General features: G+C 41.7%; 1 protein-coding gene across 1 annotated transcript in view; it reads right to left on the bottom strand.

Annotated features, from left to right (window-relative positions):
• Positions 1 to 2,511: 2,511 nt before the first annotated feature.
• The window catches only part of CHRDL1 (chordin like 1), an 87,145-nt gene continuing 78,980 nt past the window's right edge, over positions 2,512 to 10,676 (bottom strand). Inside the window, exon 12 of the mRNA XM_056858950.1 lies at positions 2,512 to 2,642. Coding sequence (XP_056714928.1) covers positions 2,512 to 2,642 — 131 coding nt within the window. The remainder of the gene's footprint in view (positions 2,643 to 10,676) is intronic.

Raw genomic sequence — 10,676 nt, 5'->3', positions numbered from 1 at the left:
GCTCAACAGCCGACAGTCAGCGAGAGGGGCTTACAATGTGCCACGGCATTCCTGCACGCCGCAGCTGTAGGGGGCACCCTTGGGGGAAGCATCCCTCCCCCCTCGCCGACCAACAGCCGACAGTTGGCAAGAGGAGGTCCAAAGGGCACCGCAGCGCCCCTGTAAGCTGCGGCCCCAGGAACACCCTCGGGGAGGGCTGCCCTGCTCCCCGCCTCCGCAGCAGGGCCCCGGCGCTCCCGAGGGCCCCCAGGCCTGAGGTTCCCCATTCCTGTCCTAGGGAATAAACTACTTATTGGGGGGTGGGAGGCGGCATGGTACAACCAGAGCTTCTCAGATCTTGGTAGCTAAGCAGGGTCAGTACTGGGAAGGGGGACCTCCAAGGAAAACTCTGCAGAAGAAGGCAATGGCAAACCACCTCTGCTTCTCAGTTGCCTTAAAAGCCCCTTGCTGGCATCTCTATAAGTCTGTTGTGATTTGACAGCACTTGCGTATGTATTAAAATGATAAATGCCTTATTTCCTAAGGAATAAACTACTTCATGGGAGGGAACGTGGCATGGTACAGCCTGGTCTCATCAGATCTCAGAAGCTAAGCAGGGTTGGTACTTGGAAGGGAGACCCACAAGGAAGGCTCTGTGCAGAGAAAGGCACTGGCAAACCACCTCTGCTTTGCCCTTGCTGGGGTCTGTATGGCCATTTATGCATGGCTGTTTCCTCACGGTCACCCTACCAACTACTTCAGGGCTTTGCTTGGATTATGCATGCATTTTCTGACTGTCAGAGGTTGCCTCATTCTCCTCGCATGTTTCCGCACGTTTTGCCCTTGTTTTCTGGATTCGCGTTTAGCCATCATCCAGAAAATGCGAGGGAAATGTGCGAAGTAATTGAAGTAATCGGCAGGGTGACCGCAATGAAACAGCCATGCATAAATGACCTATAAGTCTGTTGCGATTTGACAGCACTTACGTATGTATTAAAACATGAAATGCCTTATTTCCTAGGGGATGAACTGCTCCATGGGAGGGAAGGCAGCATGGTACAGCCTGGTCTCATCAGATCTCGGAAGCTAAGCAGGGTTGGTACTTGGGTGGGAAGGCAATGGCAAACCACCCCTATTTCTCACATCCCTAGAAAGCCCCTTGCAGGGGTCACCGTAAGTCGGTTGCAACTTGAAGGCACTAATGTATGTAAGCAACTTCCCAGTGTGGCCTGATGAACATCCTGTCCTCCCCTCTTGTCTGCACAGCCGGTTGGAATGCGAGCGGCATGGGGGATAAAGCATGTGCAGAATTCGACAGCAGGGAAATGTCTACGAAATGGTCCAGCTGAAAAGCCATTCATATAGATGAACAGAGGAACCAGGAACTGGGTGGGGGCCATTGAAATGACTGGTGTGAACGTGTGGCCTTCGACTGCTGCGACAGATGACGGTTACCTTATTAATGACAGCAGAGGATTGTAAACCATGCTAAGGTCTACCATTAAGTTGCTTCATAGCGGAAGCTGTTAACCAAGAGGCATGCCAGCAGGGACCCCAAGCGCGCAGCTTTGGGCTAGCTGACTCAGGCTGCCCTGTCGGGTTTCATTCCCGGGATATGCCAGAGGCACACAAAGAGAAAACCCTTTAAAAAATGAAGTTCGCCTTCCCGTGACTAGAAAAATAGAGTACTTTCTTCCTCATGCTGCTCTGTGCTTTCGGCTTTCCAGCAGTTAAGGGGATAACAGCACAATATATGTTCAGGGGTGTAACGGTACCCCAATGTCATTTTTTAAAGAAACAGAACAGCTTTAGGCAGAGGAGAATGGACAGCAGAAAAGCACTGGGGCGGGGGGGGGGGGGAAGCGTGCTTAACCCTTAATTTCGCACCCAGCCATTTCTCCAATCAAAATCACCTCCTTCAGCTGCATCTTCATTGTAGGGTTTCAGACTCCTGCTTATGAGGCATAAACGTCTCTCTGTCCACTGCCAGCTCTCCCCTCTAAATCCCCGTGCTGAAGCTCTGCTCTTGGAGCAAACCCCCCAGCATCAATGCGGTCTGACATGCATTAGCACAAAATGTGTCATCAGCCCCTGGTTTAAGTGCCTGTTAGTCTGCAGCCTAGCTTTACATCTTCGGTCTCACCAACACGAGACCTTTTGAGACTTCCAGGCAGTAGAAGTCATGATCTCAACGCCGCTGCCGCGCATGGCTTAAACTCTCTCTGGACCATTTAGCTTGCCACAAATTATCCATGTCCAACTCTGTAAAGCAATGACACTCTACACGAAGCTAACCCTCCCCTCCACTTCTGCCGGTGACACACAGCCTCCGAGTCTTTTGATGAGACGCCATCAGGGCTGGCACAGATCTAGGCATAAAGCAGCAAGTTGCACTGGGCACGAGATGAATATTGACACGCGTGATAAGTTTGGTTTTCAGGGCACCGGCGGCACGAGCAAAAGGTGCCCGCGGTCAGTCTGCAGATCCACGCCTTCTCCAGCTTCCTTTGGGTCTCCCGCTCCGATGTGCTCTTAACAGTGGTCCTTTTCAGACTTCTCGAGATACAAAACTTTGACCAGATCCTCCAGTTCAGTCCTGCACACTCTGCTTCTGCACATGTGGCCGATCTGAGCTTCTCCCTCGCTGAATATTTTCCACTGGCCTAAAAACAAACAAAGAAACACTGTACTACAGTGAAGACGTGGGGCAGGAATGGCTGCCACCGTCTCTTGGGTTGATACTGTTATGCACACTCGGTACGGAAGGACAGCCCAGACCGGAAAGAAATATTCAGACTCCATTCCACATTTGTTTGCCTTTACAATTTAAAACATATATGAATAACAATCTGACAACATAGGCACCGGGTTCATTTGGAATACATCCTAAATACATACCTGGGCTGTTACAAAATTGTTTTATCTGTTGATAAATGTGTATGTGTGCATAAGATGTTGTTGTTGCTGTTGCTGTTGTTATTATTATTATTAAAAGACGAAGAAGAGTTGAGGACTTCCGGTGGTGCCGTTGGAGAGAGCACTCCATTTCCCCAGGTTGTCCTGGGAGAAATCCAAGTTTGCGTTGTTTTTGGGGGTACATAGATACCCCATCCGACCCTTGCAAGTGGGTTGGAAAGCAGGAACTCCCTGCAGCCCGCAAACGCGGTTTGACCTCCTAGGTACTCTGAGGGGGCTTTTTTAAGCCCCTCGGAGTCCTAGACGCCGGTCCTGCGAGGGCACTAGGGAAGGACATCGCCAAAACGCAACTTTGGCAGCAAGCTCTACCCTCCACCGCCTTAATACCAACATAAGGACTACATAAAGAAAAGAACCTCACCTCTTGACACCCAAGTGAGTACAAAAGAACTCTTCGTCTACTTACTAGAAATTTGAACAGACGGGAGGCTGATAAGAATATTTCTGGGACCCCCACCCCTCCATAATCCGAACTGAAAAAGTTTGATCTGAGTTAGTCATCGGGATTAGCGACAGGAGCCTTATCGGATCGATCAGCCTAAACCATAACAAAGAGTCGGAAGGATACCTTTTAGACTGACAAGAATTATCACCAATGAGAGGTCCGAAGGAAGGGGAGGGTGATTTCTCTTCCTGATTTTCCGGCGAATTCCTGCCACGTTTGCAGTAAGGGAGTGCCTGGAACGGAAGACTCTCTATAACACCCTCTCTATCATTGGAACTAAAACAACAGGAAGTAGCCGCGGGACTGAATATCCGTCGCACTCGAGTTACTTTCAAATCATTCCTGAAGGAATAACCATCGAGAAGAGGCGATAGAAGGTCTGCAGCACTAGTAACTTCCTGTTTACTTCCTGATTAATCCGATCTAGAGCGACCGAAAAAACTCACTGGTATTTTAAAACTTTAAAATGCAATTTTAAAGCCAATTTCGACTCTTTTCAACCCGAAAAAATTACTAGGCTGATCTTTGAACTATCATCTTTTAACCAGCACCTTAAAGGCCCTGTCGGTGGACATGTATTTTACCAGCTTTTTTTGAATGTAAATGTCTCGACCCCGCTCTGGCTCACTACATAGCCCTGCCTATACTAAACTAAGGGACTCTTTACAAACCTCGACCATGGAAAAAAAGTTACAGGATATGCTAACTAAACAAACTGAGGCAACAAATAAACAGTTTGAACAGATGTCTGCACAGATGGCACAGTTGACTTCTATGATGACAAATCTTGGTCAAGCATCCCAAGCTATTAATCAGAAGTTGGATGGGGTCACTGGAGACTTGAAAGAAGTAAAAACTCAAATGATTGTTATGAAGACAGATATGCAAGCGATGGATGTATCAATTAAGAAAGTGATGGATGAGCACAAGGACACAAAGAAAAAATTAACAAGCCAAGAAAAACAGATTGAAACAATACAAGCGGATCAGATGGCGGCAAAAAATCAAATGGCAATGATGGAGATGAGAGTGAAAGAGACCAACCTTCGTATACGCAATTTTCCAGATATGATGGGAGATAATAAAGAATCTGCAATACCAAATTTGGCCTACTTATTTCAGATAGATGAACAAGAATTAAAACAAGCCATTAATAGAATATACAGGATACCACTACCTGCTAGAATGAGAAGATCTAAGCCAAGAGATTTGATGATAGTGTTCTATGACACCAGAGTTAAAGACAAGATTATGAAGATTCATTATGAAAATCCAGTGTCAGCAGGAGACTCCTCTCTTATACTATTGAAGGATATTCCAAGGCATCTACTTTCACAGAGGAATAACTACAAAGACTTTGTGTCTATACTGAAAGCTAATGGCATCAAATATCGTTGGATTATGCCACAAGGTTTGGCTTTCACCTATAAGGAAGTGAAAACGACAATTCTATCCCAAGCAGATGTGGGGAAATTTTTGAGAAAATACAAAATGGACCTTAAAGAATTACCTGGAGAGAAGGAGGAAGAAGAAGAGGAAGAAGAAGAAGTACAGGGTGCAGAAGGTGGTACTAAACTATAGACTTTTTATTTTGCTAAAAAATACTACATTATGGCAAAAGCAATTTCTTGGAATGTAAATGGACTGAATGAGAAAACTAAAAGGGCCAGAATCTTCAAATATCTACAGAAATATAAATACTCCCTAATTTGCCTACAAGAAACCCATATAACTTCAAAGCATAAAAAATACTTGGAGAAACAGATGCTTGGACAAGCATTTATTGCTTCTGCTAAAACTAAAACAAAGGGAGTGGTAATCTATGCCCACCCCAGTCTCTGTCCAGAACTAGTATATAAAGACAATGAAGGAAGAATTGTAATTATCAGAACTAAAATATTGGGACAAAGGACAATAGTGGTTGGAATCTATGCACCCAATGAAGGGAAAAAATCCTTCTATGAAAAATTACATGACCTGATAACCCAGTACGCACAAGACCAAATTTTATTGATGGGCGACTTCAATGGAATTATTCTCCCATCTCTGGACAAAAAATCAAAAGCAAAAGATATCAATGATGGATGCTTGCCTAAAACTTTCTTTGCCATGGCTTCAGAATTAGAATTACAAGACATTTGGAGAACAATGAATACAACAGCTAAAGAATACACCTTTTATTCAGCAAGACACGATTCACACTCCAGAATCGATATGATATGGGCCAGTAAATCAATTTTCACGCAACTACGTAAAATTCATATTTTACCTAGAACTTTTTCTGATCACAATCCTGTTACCTTTGATTGGAACAATAAACAAGCATTTAGATGGCGAATGAACGATAAACTTTTAAAAGACAACAAGATACAAAAGGAATTACAGGTTTTAATGAAAGACTTTTTTGAAATTAACCTTAATGGGGAAACTTCTTTAAATACAGTTTGGGACGCATTCAAAGCTGTTCTGAGAGGTTTTATGATACAGAAACACTCGGCCTGGAAGAAGACTCAATTGCAATTTACAAACAACATACTTTGGAATTTACAAAATTTGGAGCAGAAATTGGTAATGGTAACACAGGAAGAGGAGAGAAGAGAAATTCAAATACAGATTTCTGCATCTAAACACCAATTAAATTTGGTAATAATGGAGGAAATGAATAAAAATCTGAAACTTGCTAAACAAAAGTATTTTGAATATGCAAATAAACCAGGAAAATTTTTAGCAACACAACTGAAGGACTCATTTCAAAAGAAGATTATAACAAAAATCCAAACTGCTAAAGGACCAGTTTATTCAACTTCAGAAATTCAGAAAGAATTTGTTTCATTTTACTCTAAGTTATATCAGAAAGAAAATACTCCAAAACAGAAAATAGACAAATTTCTAAACTCAATACAGATGAAAGCTTTGTCAATGACCCAGAGAGAATGTATTGAAGCTCCAGTAACAAGGGAAGAAATACAAGAAGCAATACTGAGACAGAAAACGGATAAAACACCTGGACCAGATGGAATTACTGCACTATTTTATAGAACTTTTAGTGACAATTTAGTTGGATTTTTTGGTTCACTTTACAATGCAATTTTGGACGAGGGAACATCCCCGGAGACTTGGTCACACGCATTTATATCACTGATACCCAAAGAAGGAAGAGAGCCAGAAAAAACATCTAATTACAGACCTATATCGCTCTTAAATGTGGATTACAAAATTTTTGCTTCGGTTTTGGCATGTAGGATAAAGCAATTTATTAAGGATCTTATACATGAGGACCAAGCAGGTTTTATACCAGGAAGGCAAATAAAAGACAATGTAAGAATTTTACTAGATTCACTGGAATATTATGACCATAATATTCAACAAACTGCGGCTTTTGTATTTTTGGATGCAGAAAAAGCCTTTGATATGGTCTCTTGGAACTTTTTGAAACGGATTTTGGATAAATTGAATTTTGGAGATCGTTTTCAGAAAGGTATATCGGCTATTTATACCTCCCAACAAGCTAAAATTTTGGTTAATGAATCAATGTCAGATAACTGCCAAATCACGAAAGGGACTAGACAGGGATGTCCCTTGTCTCCACTTTTATTTTTGTTGGTGTTGGAACCGCTATGTGTGAAACTAAGAAGTATGGAGGACATCCGCGGGCTAAGAATTAAAAAACATGAATTTAAGTTGAGAGCATTCGCGGATGACCTACTGCTAATTTTGGAAAACCCAACACAGTCAATGAATATACTTCAGGAGACTTTGGATGATTTTGGAAAAGTATCAGGCTTTAAAGTGAATCAAGAAAAAACAAAGATAATATTTAAAAATTTATCGGAAATACAACAACAGGAATTTATATCATATACTGGCTGGGAGAAAGCTAACAAAGTTAAATACCTGGGAATTTGGATCACTGCAAAGAATAAAGATCTGTTAACCAACAATTACCTCAAGTTATGGGGTAAGATTAAAACTGATATGATTATATGGTCAAACAAAAAATTGTCATTAATGGGATGTATCTCAACGATCCAAATGAATGTCTTACCGAGGATGCTCTTCTTATTCCAAAATTTACCAATAATATCACAAACAAAATATTTTGAAACTTGGAGGAAAGACATTTCAAACTTCATCTGGCAAGGAAAAAAACCAAGGACTGCTTATAAATACTTGGTGGATCTAAAAACTAGAGGAGGTTTAGCACTGCCTAACTTTCAACTCTATGCTGAAGCGGTAGCTTTAGTATGGCTAAAAGACTGGATGAATTTGTCAAATGTACGTTTGCTAGACTTGGAAGGTTATAATAACTTAAGTGGATGGCATGGTTATTTGTGGTATGATAAAATTAAATTACAAGCAACATTCCGTAATCATATAATCAGGTCCTCTCTACTTCGTATTTGGATGAGATATAAACACATTTTGGAACCAGAAACACCGATGTGGATATCGCCCCAAGAAATGCTAACTTTGCGCCCACTTAGACCAGACAAATTTATTACTTATCAAGATCTAACTAATTGGGAAGGAAAGAAATGCTCACTAAAAGACTTTCAACTGCTTAAGGATGATTTACAATGGCTTCAATATTACCAAATCAAATCAGTTTTTGTACAAGATGCAAAAAAAGGTTTCTCTAAAGAAAAATCTCCTTTTCAAAGGATTCTACTAGACAATAATACAAAGCTGATTTCTAAAATGTATAATCTCCTTTTAACAATATACTGTGAGCAGGACACGATTAAACCAACTATGATCGATTGGGCTCAAAATGTGGGACATGATATTGTTTTAAATAAATGGGAAAGATTATGGTCTAAAGATTTAAAAGGAATAAAAGCACAGTCAGTGCGAGAAAACATCTATAAAATGATGTATAGATGGTATTTAACACCCAAGAAAATTGCAAAGATTTATAAAACGATGTCCCCTACTTGTTGGAAATGTAACAAAGAAATTGGTTCCTTTTATCACATGTGGTGGACCTGTGACAAAGCCAAAGACTTCTGGGACATGATTTATAACGAATTGAGATTAATACTACAAAAGAATATATCCAAAACACCAGAAATGATGTTATTGAGTATGATTCCAGACGACTTAGCAACACAAAGAACCTTTTTGATATATGCCACAACAGCTGCGAGACTGCTTTATGCAGCGAAATGGAAAGGGCTAGAAACTCCAGAGAAAAAAGACTGGATTGTTAAAATGTTTGAAGTGGCAGAAATGGCAAAACTCACAGCTATTCTAAATGAAGAAAATGACGTTCGGTTTTTGGGGGAATGGGGGGCGTGGATGCATTATTGTGAATATGAGTTAAAATTGGGAAGAATGGAAGAATATTTTCTAATCTGATCCAGAGGATTATTTTTGATTTTTTTTTTATATTGAATAAGCATAATTATATTTACTAACAGATTATGGTTTTTTATATATGGTATTGATATTTTATCAAGATTAGATTACCTATGACGGGAGGAACTTTTTATTAAGAGGCAGATAGAGGTGATGGGGAAGTCAAAAAATTTTCCATTTCTTTTTTTTCTTTTTTCTTTTCTCTTTTTTATTATATGATATGGAATTATAACAACTTTAGGTTAGAATTGAAATTCGATATTGTTATAGATGTTGTTTAATGCAATGGAAAATTTCTATCATAAAACCCAATAAAATTTATATAAAAAAAAAAAAAAAAAAGACGAAGAAGAGTTGGTTTTTATATGCTGACTTTCTCTACCACTTAAGGAAGAATCAAACTGGTTTACAATCACCTTCCCTTCCCCTCCCCACAACAGACACCCTGAGGTAGGTGGGACTGAGAGAGCTCTAAGACAACTGTGACTAGCTGAAGGTCACCCAGCAGGTTTCATGTGGAGGAGTGGGGAAACCAACCCGGTTCACTGGATTAGCGTCTGCCTCTCATGTGGAGGAGCGGGGAATCAAACCCGGTTCTCCAGATTAGACTCCACTGCTCCAAGCCACCACTCTTAACCACTACACCACATCAGCTCTGATGAATGATAACCTGAGGGCCGAAATGCATTTGACATATGGTTTTAGACTATAGTCCATGTTTTTCTTGCCATATCATATAGGCTTGTTTTTAACATATGCCTGAGTGCTTTATAATACATTTCTTACATATCTGATTGTATTGATTATATGTTGTGAGCCGCCCTGAGCCCGGCTTTGGCCAGGGAGTGAGGGCGGGATATAAAATTAAATGAATAAATACATATATTTCATAGTACAAGTGAGTTCATTTCCACCCAGTCTTTGGGTACCTGGCTACCACTTGCAAGCCCCACAGGATCCCAAAAGGTTTGGCAAGAAGATTCCATACCTTTATAACTTGCCCCAGGAGATCTGCACTCCCCCACCCCAAACCCCCCACTGAATCCTTGTTAATTCTTTCGTGCACGTCAGGTGATGACCCGGAGCATCAAGCCATGCCTTGAATGTGTGAATGGGCCATCACAGAGATAACTCAACTGCAGACTTAACATTTTAATATTAACTGAAATCACCTCCAACACAATGGCTCCGTTCAGACATACTAAGAAACCATAGTTTCTTGGAACGAAAACTTGTAAAACCAGGATTTGGCTGGTCATTATGGCTGCTAATCTGCAGGTCTGCAATATGGCTGGCAATCTCCTGGGATCACAACTGATCTTCCGGTGACAGAGATCAGTTCGCCTGGAGAAAATGGCTGCTTTGGAAAGTGGACTAGGGTTGCCAGCTCTGGGTTGGGAAATACCTGGAGATTTTGGGGGCGGAGCCTGATGTGGGCGGGGTTTAGAGAGGGGAGGGACTTCAGTGCCATAGAGTCCAATTGCCAAAGTGGCCATTTTTCCAGGTGAAATGATCTCTATCGGCTGGAGATCAGTTGTAATAGTGGGAGATCTCCAGCCACCACCTTGAGGTTGGAAACCCTAAAGTGGACTCCATGGAGCTGAAGTCCCTCCCCTCCCCAAACCGTGCCCTCCTCAGGCTCCATCCCCAAAATCTCCAGGTATTTCCCAACCCAGAACTGGCAACCCTACTGGTTGATGACAACTGAAGTCTCAAGTTTTTCTTGACAACGGCTGGTTGTTTCCTTTTTCTCTGCAGAGACCCGTCCGGTATCCTGTGGAAGGAGCAGCACTGTGGAACCAGCCAGGATTAAGCCAGCATGTCTGTGTTCACATCTCACACAAAACCACAGTTAAGACTTTCGGTGAGTGCAACCCCCTGCACGTGTGTCTAAAAATCAGGAATGCAGAAGTTTGAT

This window comes from Euleptes europaea, chromosome 13, assembly GCF_029931775.1.
Source record: "Euleptes europaea isolate rEulEur1 chromosome 13, rEulEur1.hap1, whole genome shotgun sequence".
NCBI lineage: Eukaryota > Metazoa > Chordata > Lepidosauria > Squamata > Sphaerodactylidae > Euleptes > Euleptes europaea.
The sequence above is the reverse complement of the archived record's forward strand: the minus strand, read 5'-3'. Positions and strand labels throughout refer to the sequence as shown.